This window comes from Pteropus vampyrus, unplaced genomic scaffold (genome assembly GCF_000151845.1).
Source record: "Pteropus vampyrus isolate Shadow unplaced genomic scaffold, Pvam_2.0 Scaffold120, whole genome shotgun sequence".
Taxonomy (NCBI): Eukaryota; Metazoa; Chordata; class Mammalia; order Chiroptera; family Pteropodidae; genus Pteropus; species Pteropus vampyrus.
Genome location: NW_011888901.1, coordinates 437167 through 455908, shown reverse-complemented (window position 1 = coordinate 455908; position 18742 = coordinate 437167). Strand labels below are relative to the sequence as shown.

The 18742-nt window shown below is 35.9% G+C and overlaps 1 protein-coding gene and 2 pseudogenes across 1 annotated transcript in view; all 3 read right to left on the bottom strand.

Moving 5' to 3' along the window:
• Positions 1 to 18742, bottom strand: part of LOC105296115 (NACHT, LRR and PYD domains-containing protein 12-like) — a 66492-nt gene that overhangs the window by 29288 nt on the left and 18462 nt on the right. Inside the window, 2 exon segments of the mRNA XM_011366053.2 lie at positions 35 to 176; positions 1287 to 1355. Of these exon segments, the coding sequence (XP_011364355.2) occupies positions 35 to 146 (112 nt within the window). The 5' untranslated portion in view covers positions 147 to 176; positions 1287 to 1355.
• LOC111743737 lies at positions 10260 to 10378 on the bottom strand (annotated as a pseudogene).
• On the bottom strand, positions 11047 to 11165 carry LOC111743754 (annotated as a pseudogene).

Below are 18742 nucleotides of genomic sequence, written 5' to 3'. Positions count from 1 at the left end.
AGGGACAGACCGACAGTTTGGGGCTTCATCTTACCAAAAAAAATCAATGATTGTTGGCCAGTGAATGTGGGGGACAAAATGTTAGGGGAGTGGGAATGAGCAGCCGGATTCATGAAATGCACTATTTTCAGTACAGGTCCTTCCATGAAAATGAAGCCAGAGAACTTGAAAAAGCTGTGGGAGGAAAAGAGTTGGTGGTAAGAGCAGCACAAATACACTTTTATACCAAAACATGAAATTTAAAGAAATCTAGTCACACTGTTACAGCCATTCATGCTGTTACTCAAACAGAAATTTAAGAAAGAAAGTAAGTCACCTAACATCTATTCTAACTTACCCACAAAGGTTTTTTATAATTAACATGCAATATATAATAAAACATAAGCATTTTGCACACAGATATATTTAGGTTGTAAACATTTACATTTATATGGTTAACAAGGAAAATTATAGGCATGAACTATAAGGGGCATATATTATTTGAAGTGGCTGTTTCTAGTAATTTGCTTTCCATTGAACATTAGCCTATTGCTTCTGTTGGAACTTTGGTTGGGTTTAACTTGTTAATGAGAAAGAACAAAGCATTGCTGATGTTAATTTGACAAATACATGCAGTGACCTACATTCAAGTACATATACACACATATTCAATCCAAACACATATATAAGTATACAGATAAAAATGAACACACACACGCGCGCGCGTGTGCACACACACACACATCTCCACGTTCTTATAAGTTTTTAGTACTTACATACCTTTAAAAGCAAGAATGAGACATATAGTTGGAAGAATGTATGACTAGTCGGATGGGAGAAGCAGAGTTTGGAGAGGAAGATATTAGTATATCACAGAAATGGGCAGGCAAGCGAATGATCTGTTGAAAATAACCAGTTTCTATTCCTCATAATTAAACATTCCTTGGAGTTTAGGAATCAGCTGCAGGGAAAAAGATTCTTCACTCTTTTCTCCATCTCCTATTAAAATCTGTGGTTACAGTAAAGGGTCTTCTATGATTATGGAAAACAATATAAACCACAGCTGCCTCTTCTCTTTTTTCTCTTTTTCCTCATTTTGAGAAGTGCAAAACTTGTGGGCATATTCTCAAGAGATTATTAATGGGTAAATACTGTATCCATGTAATATCTTACTATGCACACATCTATACACATGCAACAGAATTTTAAAGATTGAGAAGAATCCCAAAGTCTTTAAAGAAATGAAGTAGAGAATCAACAGGATTATCTAGATTATACCCTCTCTTACCTCATTCAGTTACTCAGCTTTGTGTTCAGACAATAAACTCCAGGCACAAGCAGGTTCCAAATCTTTTCTTTTCCTTTGACTGTGCATCCTGGCAAATAAAAATAAAAAAAAATGTAATCCAAAACAGAAATGATGGCTGTAAGGCCAAGTGGATGCCCAGAGTGAAAAATTAACTCAAAAACTACTTCCTTAATGCATTACAGAGTTGGGAAAGAGAGTAGGCCTAATAACCAAGTAGATAGCTTGGGTGAGACTGCGGGGCAGGGGGCAGGGGCGGTGACCCATGAAGATGGACCAAAACCAACAGTCTTCAACTTGAAGAGAAAAACACTAAAAGAGGATAGAATGTCTGCAAACTTTTGAAGAGTACAAATATACGTAATGTCAGATTGAGCTCTGAACTGAGTTAGTAAAGGAAGTATAGGATTTAAGGAGTATAACTCTAACATTTGGGGTCAAGATGAGAATGATGTGTCCTTCCACCACATATTTTTGGTATCATGGTTAAAGGGAGAATTCTAAGACTATAAACTGGAATAATGTGGTAAAGAAACAGTCTAGAGAGTCAGAAGACCTAGGCCTTAGTTTTATTTCTGTAATTATCTACCTATGGACCTCGAGTAAGTTTATTCTACTTTCTGGATCTGTTTTATTATTTTCGAAATGGCTGAGGAGATAGCCTAGGTTTCTTTCCAGGTTGAACATTATAAGGTCAGTGGTTCTCAGTTCTAGCTGCACAGTAGAATCACCTTCACATCATTCTCTATATTTCTTTTGAATATTACTTATCGGTTTCTAACACGCTTGGTAATTTTTTAAATGTATTATGCTTAGTTAATTTTCAGTCTTCCCCATCTAAATTGAATTATTGGACCCAATTCTTAGCCTTTACCATGAACTTTGTAGGTCCACACAAAAGTAGAGCCTATTTTTCCACCTCTTATCTTTAAGCTCAACCTTGAGACTTGTTTTTGCTAATGGAGTCACACAGATGTGACTCAAGCAGGGGCTTGAAATGTGCTTGCACATTTGGACATGTCCTCTCTCATGATTCTGCCACTGCCATGAGACAAGCCATGAGAGAAACAAGCCTCAGCTAGTTCACTGTTTCAAGGATGAGAAATACATGAAGCAGAGCTGCTCTAGTTCTCAATCCTGCAGCAAGAAAAGTATTCACCCCAGCCTGAATTAGACTTGCCCAACAGAGCCTTACCTAATCAGCTGAATCTGAGCAGGCCCCTAGATCTATGAGAAGGTGTACTTAACAAATTCTTAATTTTTCATGCCACTGAGGTTTTGTAGTTATTATTATGTATTATTGTGGCAATAGCTAACTAATATATCTTGCTAGAAAGTAAATGCATAGAAAGTGTTTGGCATAGAGAAGACGTTCATTAAACGTTTATTGAATAAATCAAATGAATAAATAAAAGCTCGTTGGCATTCTTGACAAATTAAATCAGAATTATGGATGATAATCTTTGGCATGGATTTTTTTAAAGCTCCCCAGGTGATTCTAACATATAGTCAAGAAAGAGAGGCATTCTTCTAAGATTTAGTTGTTTTTGAGAGTGTATTGGTGAAGCACACATGCTCTAGAATCAAATAGATGTGTTCTAACTCTACCACTTACCATGTGGCAACCATGAAATTAACATCTCTAAGCCTCAGATTTCTCAACTGTTAAACAGGGATAACAATAGATAGCATTTCCTCATAAGGTTATTAAGAGGATTAAATAAGATAATGCATATAAAGTATCAGTATGCTACATGGTATACAGAAAGGGCTCAATAATCCTAAACTATAGTTAAGGTTGGTGTTGTTATATCATTTGATATGGAGTAGAAATGTCTTTGAACTCAATAGGCCTTACTTAAATCCCATTTCCACTGCTTTCTAGCAATATGACCTTGAGTAAACTACTTAAGCTCTCTGAGACTTCCATGACCCATCTGTAAAATATGGTGATAATAACAGCTACTTCATTAATTTGTTGCAAGAATTACATAAGATGGCATACATAAAACACTTAACACAGGATCAAGTGCAATATAAATAAATTTTAGAGAAAAAGTAAGATGACATTTATTATAACTGGCAGAAAGAACTTACATTCCATTAAAATCTCCATATAATTTCATTCTTATGAGATGGAATGTTCCCAGCAATGTTATATTCCTATATCCTGGACTCTTTTCCCAATTACTAGGAATATCATATCCTCCAAATTACAGATTACTCCAGTAAGCACTTCTGCCCTCAGGTAATGGAGCTGGAGGGGTACATGGACACTCACTCTCATCTTGGGAAGTCTCAATCATGCCCATTATTTCAATCATCCTTACGATTCTTAACTATTCCAGTCTAGCCCTCTCCTCTGAGATGCAGATTTATACATATAAAGGCTTTCTCAATATCTCCATTTCAATGTTGACACCCCTCTTTTTCTTACCTCCTTTGATAGCTATTGTTTGTCCAGAATTCTTTCACTGATCTTTGTTCTGATAATTCCCAAAGGTCTGCTGATAGTAACTAACTCACTCTGGTATAATTTCTATGTCAGAGTTCTTTAGATGCAGTCAACAGATGTTGATTCTGAGTAACTTAAGCAAAAACTAGGGATAAGGATACTGGAGTTGCTCAAAACCAAATGAAGCGCTGAAAAACAAGGTATTTTAGAACTGGTTATTAGACCCAGTTTAAAGAAAAAGGCTGTGAAGATGGCCCAGATTTCAGGATGGGAAAATACCATCCACTGTACTAGGATCTCCACTAGTACATATGAAATCTTTATGCAAAATACTAAAAGGTGCCACCTCCAAGAAGACAAATCAAAGATATCTCCTCTGGGCAGCTGAAGTACAAAATGGTAAAATGGTGCTTCTTCCTCTGGGCTGGGGCAGCAGCAAGCTAGGAAACATAAGTTAGAGAGCAAAGTATGAGCTAATTTCAGGCCTCATTCACACCTTTGGCTGTGTGCCTTTTTAGTTAACAAACTGCACAACTTTTCACGTTATACATGATATGCGTGCTATCAAAAATACAGGAGAGGAATACTACAAATTCAAATATCTAATTTCATCTCCAGGCCTCCAATGATACTCTATGTTTTCTGTACTGAGATATAATTCACTTATCACAAAATTCTTCCTTTTAAAGTGTTCACTTCAGTGCTTTGTGGTATATTCACTAAGTTTTGCAATCATCACCACTATCTAACTTCAGAACGTTTCCATCACCCCAAAAAGAAATGCTGTGCCCATTAAGCAGACACTCCCTATTCTCCCCCTCCTCCAGCCCTTGGCAACCATAATTCTACTTTCTGTCTCTAAGGATTTGCCTATTTTGGACATTTCATATGAATGGACTAATACAATATGTATTAGTCCACTTTCACTTAGCATAATGTTTTCAAGGTTCACCCGTGTTGTAGCATGTATCAGTACTTCATTCCTTTTTATGATGGAATAACTCCTCACTTCAGATCCACTAGGATGGCTATAATTTAAAAAGTGAAACATGACAAGAATGTGGAGAAATTGGAACCCTCGTACATTGCTGGTAGGAATATAAAATGGTGCAGCCACTGTGAAAAAGTTTGGCAGTTCTTCAGTAAGTTAAACATAGAATACCATGTGACTCAGCACCTCCACTCCTAGGTATATACCCAAAAGAATTGAAAGCATGTATTTCAACAAAAATCTGTACAAAAATATTCATAGCAGCACTATACACAGTAGCAAAAAAGGGGAAACAACCCCAATATCGATCAATTTATGAACTAATAAAATGTGGTATATAATAAAATATTATTTAGCCATTAAAAGAAACGAAGTACTGAAACATGCTACAACATGGAGAAACCTTGAAAACGTTATGTTAAGTGAAAGAAGCCAGACACAAAAGGTCATTTATTGCATGATTCCATTTATATGAAATGTATAAATAGTCAAATCTATAGAGACAGAAAACAGAGTAGTGGTTGCCAGGGGTTTGGGAAAGGAGGGAATCAGTAGTAACTGCTAATGGTTCTAGGGTTTCTGTTTGGGGTGTTGAAATTATTCTGGAAATAGTGGTGATGGTTTCACAGCACTGTGAATATACTAGAAATCACTATAAACTGTGTGTGAATAAATTCAGTATCAAATAAAATCAGTTAACTAAACTTATTGTGGTAATTTCGCAAATACATACATATACCAAATCATTATGCTGTATACCTAAAATGATTTTATTTATTTGTTTGTTTATTAAAATTGGGATGACATTAGTTAATAAAATCAAATAGGTTTCAAGTATACGTACAATTCAACAATATGTCATATATACATTGCATTATGTGTTCACCAACCAAAGTCATATTTCCTTGCATCACCAAACATTTGACCCCTTCTACAGCCATTTATCTCCCTTTTGCCCCGCTCCTCTCTGGAAACCACTAATCCACAGTCCGTGTCCATGAGTCTTTGTTTGTCATGTTTGTTGCTTTCAGTTTTATATCCCACATATGAGTGAAATCATATGATTTTCAACTGTCTTACTTATTTTGCTTAGCATGATTATTTCAAGATCAATCCATGTTGTCACAAATGGCAGTATTTCATCTTTTCTTATGGCTGAGTAATATTTCATTGTCTATATGCACCATATCTTTTTTATCCAATCATCTATTGATGGACACTGGTTGTTTCCATGTCTTGGCCACCATGAATAATGCTGCTATGAACATCGAGGTGCACTTATCTTTGCGAATAAATGTTTTCAATTTTTTCAGTAAATACCCAGACAAGAAATTGCTAGGTCATGTGGTAATTCTATTTTTAGATTTTTGAGGAACCTCCATAGAGTTCTCCATAGTGGATCTACCAATTTACATTCTCACCATCAGTGTATGAAGGTACCTTTTTTGCCACGATATCTCCAACACTTGTCCTGTTGATTATAGCTATTCTAACAAGTGTGAGGTGGTATCTCATTGTGGTTTTGATTTGCATTTCCCTAATAGCTAGTGAAGTTGGACGTCGTTTTGAATGTCTCTTGGCCATTTGTATGTCTTCTTGGGAGAAGTGTCTGTTTAGGTCCTCTGCCCATTTTTTAATTGAATTTTTTGTTTTTCTTTTTTCATTGTTGAGTTGTATGAGATCTTTATATATTTTGAGTATTAGCCCCTTATTGGAGGCATTGTTTGTAAATACATTCTCCCATTTGTTTGGCTGCCTTTGCCTTGCTCATGGTTTCCTTTGCTGTGCAAAAGCTTTTTAGTTTTATATAGTCCTATTCATTTTTTGCTTTTACATTCATTGCCTTTGAAATCAAATTCATAAATTCTTCTCTAAATCTAAGGTCCATGAGTTTATTATCTATGTTTTCTACTATGTAATTTATTGTTTCAGGTCTTATATTCAGGTCTCTGGTCTATTTTGAGCTAATTTTGGTGTATAGTGATAGATAGCAGCCTAGTTTCATTCTTTTGCATATGGCCTCTCATTTTTTCCAGTACCATTTATTAAAGAGGCTTTCTTTTCTCCATTGTATGTTTTTGACTCCTTTGTCGAAAATTCTTTGCCCATATATATGGGGGCTTAATACTGGATTCTCAATTCTTTTCTATTGCTTTGTGTGTCTGCCTTTCTGCCAATACCGTGCTGTTTTGATTACTGACATTTTGTAGTATAATTTGATGTCAGGGAGAGTGGTATCTCTGGTCTCGTTCTTTATCCTCATGATTGTTTTGGCTATTTGGGGTCTTTTGTATTTCCATACAAATCTGATAATTTTTTGTTCTATTTCCTTATAGAATGCCATTGATATTTTGATGGGGATTGCATTAAATCTGTATAATGCTTTAGGTAATAAGGCCATTTTAACTATGTTGATTCTTCCAATCAAAGAACACGGAATATCTTTCCATTTCTTTGTATCTTCTTTGATTTCTTTTAATGATGTCTTATAGTTTTCAGTGTATAGGTCCTTTACATGCTTTGTTAGGTTTATTCCTAGGTATTTTATTCTTTTTGTTGCAATTGCAAACAGTATTTTTTTCACTCTTTCTGAAAATTCACTGTTAGAGTACAGGAATGTTATGGATTTTTATACATTATTTTTGTATCCTGAAACTTTACTGTATTTGCTTATTATTTCTAATAGTTTTTTAGTGGAGTCTCTATGGTTTCCTATATAAAGAATCATGCCATCTGCATACAGTGACAGTTCGACTTCTTCTTTTCCTATTTGGATGCCTTTTATTTCTTTCTCTTGCTTGATTGCTCTAGCTAGGACTTCCATCACTATATTGAATAATAGTGGGAATAGCAGACTGCCTTTTCTTGTTCCTGATCTTAGAGGGAAGGATTTTACTTTTTCAACATTAAGTATGATGTTAGCTGAGTGTGTGTTGTATATGGCCTTTATTATGAGCAGTACTTTCCTTTATACCTTTTTCATTAAGTGTTTTTAAGGTATTTTTTCCAACTTTATTGAAGTATAATAGACAATTAGTCGCTCATATTTACATTGTACAATTAAATGAGTTTTTTTCCAATTATAGTTGGCATACAATAATATATTAGTTTCAGTCGTACAGCATAGTGATTAAAGATCTATATAACTCACAAAGTGGTCACTCCACTAAATCTAGTAGCCCTCTTCCCCTTAGATATTTTTTTTACAACACTGCTGGCTATTTTCTTTATGCTACACTTTATATCTCCATGACTATTTTTTAGCTATCCATTTGTACTTCTTAAACCTTTTGTCATTTTCACTGCCCTACCCAACACCCCTCCATCTAGCTGCCCTCAAAATATTTTCTGTATCTATGAGTTTGTTTCCGTTTTTGTTGTTTATTTTGTTCTTTAGATTCCACATGTATGTGAAATCATGTGGCATTCGTCTTTCTCTATCTGACTTACTTCATTCAGCGGAATACCTTCTAGGTCCATCAAAGCAATATCGTTTTCTACCCCCATCCTTTTAGTCTGTGTGTGTCTTTTAATCTGAAGTGAGTCTCTTGTAGGCAGCATATGTGGAGATCTTGTTTTCTTATCCATTCAGTCAACCTATCTTTTGCTTGGAAAACTTAATTCTTTTCCATCTGAGGTACTTATTGATAGATATGTAGTTATTACAATTCTTTATCCCTGTTTTTGACATATGTTTTTTCTTCTTAAAGAAGTCCCTCCAAAATTTCCTGTAATACTGGCTTGGTGTGGATGAATTTCTTTAGCTTATTTTTGTCTGAAAAGCTCTTTATCCTTCAACACTAAAAGACAGCTTTGCTGCATAAAGTATTCCTGGTTGTAGATCCTGGTTTTTCATCACATTAAATGTTTTGTGCCAAGTCCTTCTGTCCTACAAAGTTTCTTTTGAGAAATCAGCTGACAGTCTTACGGGAGCTCCGTTGTAGATAACTAATTGCTTTTCTCTTGCTGCTTTTAAGATTCTCTCTTTGTCTTTAACCTTTGGCATTTTAATTATGATGTGTCTTGGTGTGGGCCTCTTTAGGCTCCTCTTTGTTGGGACTCTGAGCTTCCTGGGGTTGTATGTCTATTTCCTCCTCCAGGTTAGTGGAGTTTTCCATTATTATTTATTCAAATAGTATTTCAACTTCTTGTTCTCCCTCTTCAAGTATCACTATCACACAGATGTTACCCTTAATTTTGTCCCCATAGGCTCCTTAAAATTATTATTATATTCTTGTTTACTTTTTTCTTGCCCTTCTGATTGTGTGTACTTGGCTTCCCCATCATCTATATTGGTGGTTCAATTCTCTTCTTCATCCACTATGTTGATCCCATCTAATATACTTTTCATCTCAGATAATGTATTCTTCATTTCTGACTGGTTCCCTTTTATAATTTCCATTTCCATTTTTATGGGTTTTTTTTAATATCTTTGTTAAAGTTCTCACTGAGTTCATCTACACTTTCCCTAAGTTCACTGAGCATCTTTATAAGCAGAGTTTTGAATTTTGCATCTGTTAGATTACTTGACTCCATTATCCTTAGATCTCTGTTCTGTCCTCTCATATGGTTTCTGCTTCTTTATCTTCCCATTTTGGCTGCTTTTCTGTGTCCATTTCTATGTACTAATCAAAGCTCCTAAGTCTCCCAGTCTGATTAGCATGGCTTTGTGTAGTAGGTATCCAGTGGCAGTCCTGAGAGGGGCTTAGCTGTAGGCCAAGTTTAGCCCCAGCCCTGGTGAGATTCAGCAAGCAATCCACAGATGCTATGCTTACAGTTGCCTCAAGAGGCCACACCAGAAACTGAAGTCAGTTGCCACTAGTGTGAATCTTGGCACTGCTCAGCAAGTGGCACAACTAGATGGGCTTCGGTAGATCCACAAGTTAAGGGAGGCAAAGTTTCAGGGAATCCTCCGGGCTGAACGTCCTCTGTAGTTAGATGACATCTCAGCTATGGCAGTGCTGTGTCCACACACTAGATTGGGGGGTGGGCTCAACAGAGGAAGAATGGATACTGCCAGCATTTCTACCAGGAGAAAGTCTTGCCTCTGGCCCTTGCTCCAAGAACTCAGTTTCCCCCTGTAAGACCCTGGTCCCTCCTGAGCAGCTGACCCAGAGCTGGAGTTCAGAGCGAACAGGTCCATCACCACAAGTCCAATTGCTGACTTGGCACCTTTAAGAGGAACATCCACGGCTGCTGCTGCCGCAGCCTCTGTCCCACTCAGTTGCTGGGGACCAGGCCGCCTCACGTCTTCGCCTCCTCTTACTTTCAATCGTTGCACGGTGATGTCTTATTTCTCTCCTTAGTTGTAGGGCTTCTGTTCATCTAGACCCAAGGTGACTCTCATTGCTATTTACTCTGTGTTTCTGTCAACATTCCATTCATTCATTCATTCATTCATTCATTCATTTTATTTTATGTAATTTTATTTTATTTTTTAGGCGAAGTAACCCTTGGTTGACCTCACAGATTGCAAGGACCTTGTCAGCTTATAATCCCTTAGTTTTTTTATTTTTAATTTTTTTTTACGCCTACAGCACCTGGTCTTCCTAGGTGGTCTCTCATCCAAGTACTAACCAGACCCGACCCTGCTTAGCTTCCAAGATCAGACGGGATCGGGCTTGTTCAGGGTAGCATATCCGTAGACTGTTTCTGTCAAAATTTGATGTGGTCTCAAGAGAGGATGAAGGAAGCTTCTATCCTCTATGCCATTTTGCCAGGTTCTTCCATTGTATTAAGTGTTTTAATCATAAGTGGATGCTGTATCTTGTCAAATGCTTTTTCTGCATCTATTAATATGATCGTATGATTTTTATCATTTAGTTTCTTTATGTGGCGTATCACATTAATGAATTTGCATATGTTAAATTATCTCTGTGCCCCGGGGATGAAGCCTACTTGATCATGGTGTATAATCTCTTTAATGTGTTGTTGTATTCAACTTGCTAGTATTTTGTTTAGAATTTTTGCATCTGTGTTCATGATATTGGTCTATAGTTTCCTTTTTTTGAGTTATCTAGAGCAGGTTTTGGTATCAAGGTAATGTTAACCTCAAAAAATGAGTTAGGAAGTATTGCCTATTTTTTGAGTTTTTGGAAAAGTTTGAGAAGAATAGATATTAAATCTTCCTTGAATGTTTAGTATAATTTACCAATGAAGCCATCTGGTCCTTGGCTTTTACTTTGTTTTTGATGATTGTTTCAATTTCCATACTGTTGATCACCCTACTTAGATTTTCCAGTTTTTCATGATTCAGTCTAGGAAGGTTGTATATTTCTAAGAACTTGTCCATTTCTTCTAGTTTTTCTTTTTTTACGCCTACAGCACCTGTTATTCCTAGGTGGTCTCCCATTCAAGTACTAACCAGGCCTGACCCTGCTTAGCTTCTGAGATCAGACGAGATCGGGCACGTTCAGGGTGGCATGGCCATAGACTCTTCTAGGTTATTAAATTTGGTGTTATATATTTTTTCATAGTATTCTTGTATGATACTTTGTATTTCTGTGGTGCCTATCGTAATTTCCCCTTTCATCCCTGATTTCGATTTTTGTGTGCTGTCTCTTTTTTGCTTAGTAGTCTAGCCAAGGGTTTGTCAACTTTATTAATCTCAAAGAACCAGCTCCTTGTGGCATTTTTTCTATTGTCTTTTTGTTCTCAATTTCATTTAATACTGCTCTATTTTTTATTATTTTCTTCCTTCTGCTGATTTTGGGCTTCATTTATTCTTCTTTTTCTAGTTTTTTAGATGTTACATTTTTTACTTGGACTCTTTCTTATTTCTTGAGACAGGCCTGTAATGATATGAACTTTCTTTTATTACCACATTTGCTGTGTCCCAAAAGTTAGTATGTTGTTCTTTCATTCTCATTTATTTCTATGTATCTCTTGATCTCTCCTTTTATTTCTTCTATGACTTAGTCATTCTATAGTAGCATGTAGTTTAATCTCCATGTATTTGTGGTTCTTCTAGCTTTCTTTTTATAGTTGATCTTCAGTTTCAAAGTATTATGGTCAGAGAATATGCTTGGTATAATTTCAATCTTAAATTTGTTAAGGCTAGTTTTGTTTCACAACATATGGTCTATTTTTGAGAATGTTCCATGTACACTAGAGAAGAATGTATAATGTGATATTTTGGGATGAAAGGCTTTGTAAATGTCAATTATGTCCAGTTGGTCTAATGTGTCATTTAAGCATGTCATTTCCATATTGATTTTCTGTTTGGATGATCTGTCTATATCTGACAGTAGAGTATCTAGGTCCCCTACTATTATTGTGCTTTTGTCAGTTTCTCCCTTTAGATCTGTTAGTAATTGTTTTATATATTTTAGTGATCCCTGATTAGGAGCATAGGTATTAATATATGTTATGGCTTCTTGATGTAAGATTCCCTTTGTCATTACAAAGTGTCCAATACTGTCTCTCTTTACCTTTACCTTTTTTATCTTGGAGACTATTTCTTCTGATGTAAGTACAGCTATACCCAGTTTTCTCTGGATGCCATTTGCTTGGATTATCACTTTCTACGTTTTCACTTTGAGTCTATATTTGTCTTTGGAATTCAGATGTGTCTTTTAAAGGCAACATATGGTTGAGCTTTGTTTTTTAATCCAATCTGCAACTCTGTGCCTTTTTACTGGTAAGTTAAGTCCATTTACATTAAAGGTGATTATTGAAATATGAGATTTTCCTATAGTCATTTGATCTTTTGTTTTCTGGTAGCTCAGCGTCTCCATTGTTTCTTTGTGTATATATTTTTGTCTGTTATTTTAATTTTGTGGTGTTTTATAGCTTTTTCCTCTGTTCTCTCCTGTTTTATGTTATGTGTCTCAGTTCTGGATTTTTTGCTGTGTGTGGTTACCATTAAGCTTATGTAAAGGAGATATGTGTGTACACACACACACACACACACACACACACAGTAGTGTGCACCTTATAGTCATTCCCCTTTGTGGATTTGAATCTTTACTCTCTCTCCTTTTCTGTTTTTATTATCTTAAATTATCCCTATTTCTGCTGTACGTTCATTTCTAAGTTGCAGTAGCTGTTGTCTTCTTTTCTTTTTAAAGTTTTTTCTTTTTACCTTTAACCATCATGTAATACTTATGCTTATAATATCCTGTTCTTAGTAAGGATTGCACTTTCCCACTTCTGTCTGTTAGTCATCTTACTCATAGTTATGTTTTTATTTTTGTACTTTTGTTTCAGGTAAATGACCTTCAGTTTTTCCTGTAATGCAGGCCTTGTGGTGAAACAGTCCCTCAGCTTTTGTATGTCTGAAAAAGTCTTTATTTCTACTTTATATATAAAGGAGAGTTTTGCTGGATATATTATTCTTAACTGGTAATCTCTTTCCTTCAATAGTTTAAATATTTGTTTCTACTCACTCCTAACTTGTAAGGTTTGTACTTAGAAGTCTGATGATAATCTAATGGATTTATCTTCATAAATTATTGTCTTTTCCCTGGCTGCCTTGAAAATTCTTTCTTTGTCATTAACTTTTGACAACTTTAATATAATGTGTCTTGAAGAAGGCCTTTTGGGTTTGAGATAATGAGGTGTTCTGTTTGATTCTTGGTTTTGAGGATCCAGTTCTTTCCACAGGTTTGGGAAATTCTTGCCAACCATTTGTTTAAACACGCTCTCAGTTTCCATCTCCATCTCTTCTCCTTCTGGTATGCCCATTATTTCTATGTTGCTTTTTCTGATAGCACCAGATAGTTATTGTAGAGTTCTTTCATTTGTTTTCACTCTCAAGACTCTCTTTTCTTCCTCTGTGTCATTTCCAGATTTCTGTCTTCAATATCACTAATCCTTTCCTCTATCTGGATAGCTCTATTCCTTAAGCTTGCTATTTCATTCTTCATCTCTTTTAATGAGTTATCTCCACAAGTTTTATTTTGTTCTTTTTTAGAGTTTTGATCTCCTTGGTAAAGTATTCCTGTTGTTCGTTGATTTTGTTTCTAAGTTCTTTGAACTGTCAATCAGAATTTTCTTGCAACTCATTGAGTATTTTCAGAAGTGCAATCTTGAACTCTGTCATTTAAATTGCATATTTCTATATCTTCAAGCTTATTATCTGGAGATTTTTCATTTTTTTTGTGATGCCTTGTCACTTTGGTTGTTCATGGTGTTTGATGGACTATTTTCCACATAGGCCTTAATGAGAATGTAGTCTGCTTTAAAAAAAAATGTGATCTTTCTTTAGCAGGTTGATAAGAAGTTTTTCTTTTGATTTCCAGGTGGTGCTCAAGCTTCCTGCATTTCTCAAGCCTGCTAGATCTTTGCTTTGAGGTTAAGCATGCCCTTTATTCTCTGTAGAGGTGTGTATCTCCTCTGTGACCAGGTCATCTTCGTCCCAGGGCTCCACTCTGATGAGAAACTGTGAAGGGCGATGGGAGTCTGAGCCTCTGAAAAGGCCCTGAAGTCCCAGTACTGCCCCATCAGTCAGATGCAAGGCTCCACTTCTTCCTTCCTAATCACCCTGATCGAGTGGGGGTTCGGTGGATTGAGAGAGGCCAGCAGTGTGTGTAGCTGTTTTCCTTCCAGTAATGCTGGCTCAGACTTCTGCTGCTTTGCTTTTATATCCCCACCCCATCACTGGAACTGGCTACAGTGTATGTTTCAGTTTTGGTCACGCAAAAACCCCTGGGGCTCGGTGCCAGCTCTGGGAAGTTATGGAGGTGCAGAAGACGTGCTCTGGGATGGTGAGGGGCGGTAGCCAGGGTCTGTGACTCAGCTTTTCTTCCTCGCAAAAGCAGTCGCTAAGACACAGCTGTCACCCCTCTGCACTTGTCTCTGTCTGCCCTGATCACTGGGCTCCACTATGTGGGATATGCTCATCCCTCAGGCAAGACTGTTGAGGCTTCAAAAAGCCAAGACCACCATGTAATTCTCCCTTCCTCCTTATTCTACTGAGACCTCCAGGATAATTTTCGCAGCACCTGGCTTTGTTTCCTTCTCTCTTTTCACCTCCCATTCTCATGCAAATGGTCCACCTTCAGATGCTCTGATGTGCAGATCTCTCAGATGTGCTTGTGTGCCTGTGTTATCTTTTAGGATGTAGGTGTTCAGCTCATTGAAATTTCAAGGGAAGAGGTCAGGGGAGATCCCTCATGCTGCCATGCTTCTGATGTCACTCCCACCTAAAATTAATTCAATGCTATGTTTCAATTATATCTAAATTTTAAAAATAGAAAAAATTAATTGTAAAAGTTGAAAAAAATCAATAAAAATGCAGTTATAAAATAAAATGAAAACAGAGAAACAACTGAATATACATCAATACATGAATGGATAAATAAAATGTGGTAAGTACTATATATATATGATGGAATATAATTCAGACTTTAAAAGAAAGAAAATTATGAAACATGCCACATGGATAACTTTGAAGACACTGCTAAGTGAAATAAGCCAAACACAAAAGAACAGATATTATATGATTCCACTTAATTGAGTTATCTAGACTAGACAAATTCATAGAGTCAGAAAGTAGAACAGTGGCCACCAAGGGCTAGGTAGAGATGATAATGAGTATAGAGTTAAAGTTTAGGAAGATAAAAAAGTTCTGGAGATAGATAGTGGTGATGGTTCATAACAATGGGAATGTACTTAATGCCACTGAACTGTATACTTAAAAATGACTAATGTGATAAATTTGTTATATATATATTTTACCATAACAAAAAAAATGGGCAAAATATTTGAACAGATCTTTCACAAAAGAAGATAGCCAACAGCACATGAAAAGATGCTCAATATCATTAGCCATTAGGAAAATGCAAATAAAAACTGCAATGAGGTAGAATGGTTAATATTAAAATGACTAACACTAACACATACTGGTTGGTTAATATTAAAATGACTAACACTAACACATACTCACTAGAATGGTTAATATTAAAATGACTAACACTAGCAAATGTTCATAAGGATGTTGATGGGAGAGTAAAATGGTACAAAAATAATAGCAGTTTCACATAAAAAAAAAAGAAATATATATATACCTGTCCTATGACCCAGCAATTCCATTCCTAGGTATTTGCCCAAGAAAAATAAAAATGATACGTCCACAAAAAGAATTATATGAAAATGTCTATAGCAGTTTATTCACAATAGCCCAAACTAGAAACAGCTCAGGTATCCATCAACATAAGAATGTATAAGCGAATTATGATATATCTATACAATGGAGTGTCACTCAGCAACAAAAAGAAATGGATATAGTGCCAGGTGGGTACTAGACTAATGTGGGGATCACTTCGTAAATTATGTAAAAGTCTAACCACTGTGCTGTACACATGAAACTAATACAAAATAATATTGAATGTCAACTCTAATTGAAAAATGGAAATTAAAAAATTTAAAAAATGAAGTACTGATATAAGCAACAATGCGGATGATACATTATGCAGAGAGAAAAGCTTTACACAAAAGAATACATATTGAGTAACTCCATTTATATAAAGTTCTAGAATGTACAAAACTCATCTATCACAGTAAATCAGATCAGTGACTACTTCTAGTGGGAAAGTGAAGGTAGAGATTAACTGCAAAAAGGGAACTCTCTTAAGAAAAAAATGTTCTATAACTTCAAAAAGGTTTTGGTTATGACAGTTGTCAAAACTCATCCAATGAAACACAATTTTTGTATTTCACTGAGTGAATTTCCTCTTTAAAAAATTCACAAATACATATTGAACTCTGGTTAATGATATGCATGCTGAAGTGCATAGGAGTTAACTGATGTGCCTATTATTCTGAATGCATCAAAAAGTAATATGGATTGATAAGTGGACCAATATGTGATAAAGCAAATACAGCAAAACTATAGAATCTAAGTGTCGTATATATGAATAGTCGCTGAACATTTCTGTATGTTTGGAAATTATCATAATAAAATGTTGAGGAGTAAAAACAATGAGATGTGGTGAGAGAGAAGTTTGTAGCCTTAACTGCATTTATCAGAAATCTAGAAAAATTAAAGTAAAAGAGCTTTCAATTTAAAAAGCAAAACTGAAAGGAAATTAAAATGATTAAGAAAAAATCAATAATTATTCCATAATGAGGTAGCACCTCACACCTGTTAGAATGGCTATTATGAAAAAGACAAGAAGTTTGGCAAGGATATAGAGAAAAGGGAATGCTTGTGTACTGTTCGTGAGAATATAAATTGGTAAAGCCACTATAGATAACAGTACGGAGGTTCCTCAAAAAATTAAAAATAGAACTACTATATGACCCAGCAATTCCATTTCTAAGTATTTATTTTTTAAAAATGAAAACACTAATTCAAAATGATATATGCACCCCAATGTTCATTGCAGCATTATTTGCAATATCTAAGATACAGAAACAACCTAAGTGTCTATTAACACATAAATGGGTAAAGAAAATTTGGTATATATTCACAATGGAATATTACTCAACATAAAAATGAATGAAATCTTGCCTTTTGAGACAACCTGGGTGGACTTTGAAAACATGTTAAGTGAAATAAGTCAGGTAGAGAAAGACAAATATCATATGATCTCACTTATATGTGGAATCTAAGAAGAAAAAAAATGAGCTCATAGATACCGAGAACAGATTGGTGGTTGTCGTTGGGGGGAGGGATTGCAAAATAGGTAAATGGAATCAAAAGGTACAACCTTCCAGTTATAAAATAAATAAGTCATGGGAATGTAGCATACAGAACAGTGATTATAGTTAATAATACTGTATTGTATATGTGAAAGTTGCTAACAAGGTAGATCTTAAAAGTTCTCATCACATGAAAAAATATTCTTTAACTATGTATGGTGACAGATGTTAACTAAACTTATTGTGGTAATAATTTCACAATATATACAAATGCTAAATCATTATGTTGTACATTTGAAACCAATATAATGTTGTATGTCAATTACACTACAGTTTAAAAAAATCAACAATTATTGAAATAGAAAGCAAACAATAATAGAGTAGAAAATAAAAATAAACATATAGGTATATAGTTATTTAAAAGCTCAATAAAATGGACAAATTTTACCAAGTGTGATTTCAAAAATAAGGCATAAATTAACATAAAAAAATGAAAGGAAACCAAAATACAGAAAAAAAGAGATTAAAAATTACCATAAAGAAAAGAGCTGACTGTAGAGTCATGCTATATACATATTTTCGACTATACTGGGCTTGCGCCTCTAACATCAGTGTTGTTTATGGGTGAACTGTACTGAGTTTTATTTGTTGGAGGAGATCATAGAGAGGATATAGCAGCTGGTTAGACTGCAAGCTGGACCCAGAAGGAGAAGGGGATTTTTCTCAGATACTTGCTGTGAGAATCTGATTGACTTCCTTAACATCTTTGGAAACATGGCAGAGTGAGAGACGTCCCCAGATCTCTCCCCTTGAAACAACAACAAGCTGAATATCTAAAACTCAACAAAAAACACTCAAACTGCACGTCTGAGCGTGGGATCTGCGCATAAGATCTACCACAGGTCAGAATCCCAGGTGTTGGGCGGTGGACCAGGAGTGATAAAGAGGCTGCCTCTCACAGCAGCCAGAGCAACCTGCAGGAGGAAGGGGAAGGGAAAAGAAACAGAGAGTTCCTGCAGTGAGTTCCCTGAATATTCCTGCCTGGGATAGCTGTGGATATGGGGCCCAGTCATCAGGGCAGAAAGCAGAGAAGTGGGACAGGACCAGAAAGGAACAATAGTAGATTTTTGCCAGCCGCGGTTACAAAACCCAGGCCTAGCAGCAGCTCCCAGAGGTCCCCCAACCCAGAGCTCCCCTCCCCCCATACCCTTGGAGACCGCTCACCGCGGAGCCCCAGGGGAATCTGAACAAATGCTACGGAGACTGTCGCTGACACTGATAGAGACTGAAACTGAGGGTAGCGAGCATTATTAAATACCTACAAGAAAATTTAAAAAGCAATATTAAGACTTTATATAAAGCAGGGATCCAAGAGGCTTAGACACCACCTACTGGAAATCAAAAGAAAGGCTCCTTCTTTGCAACA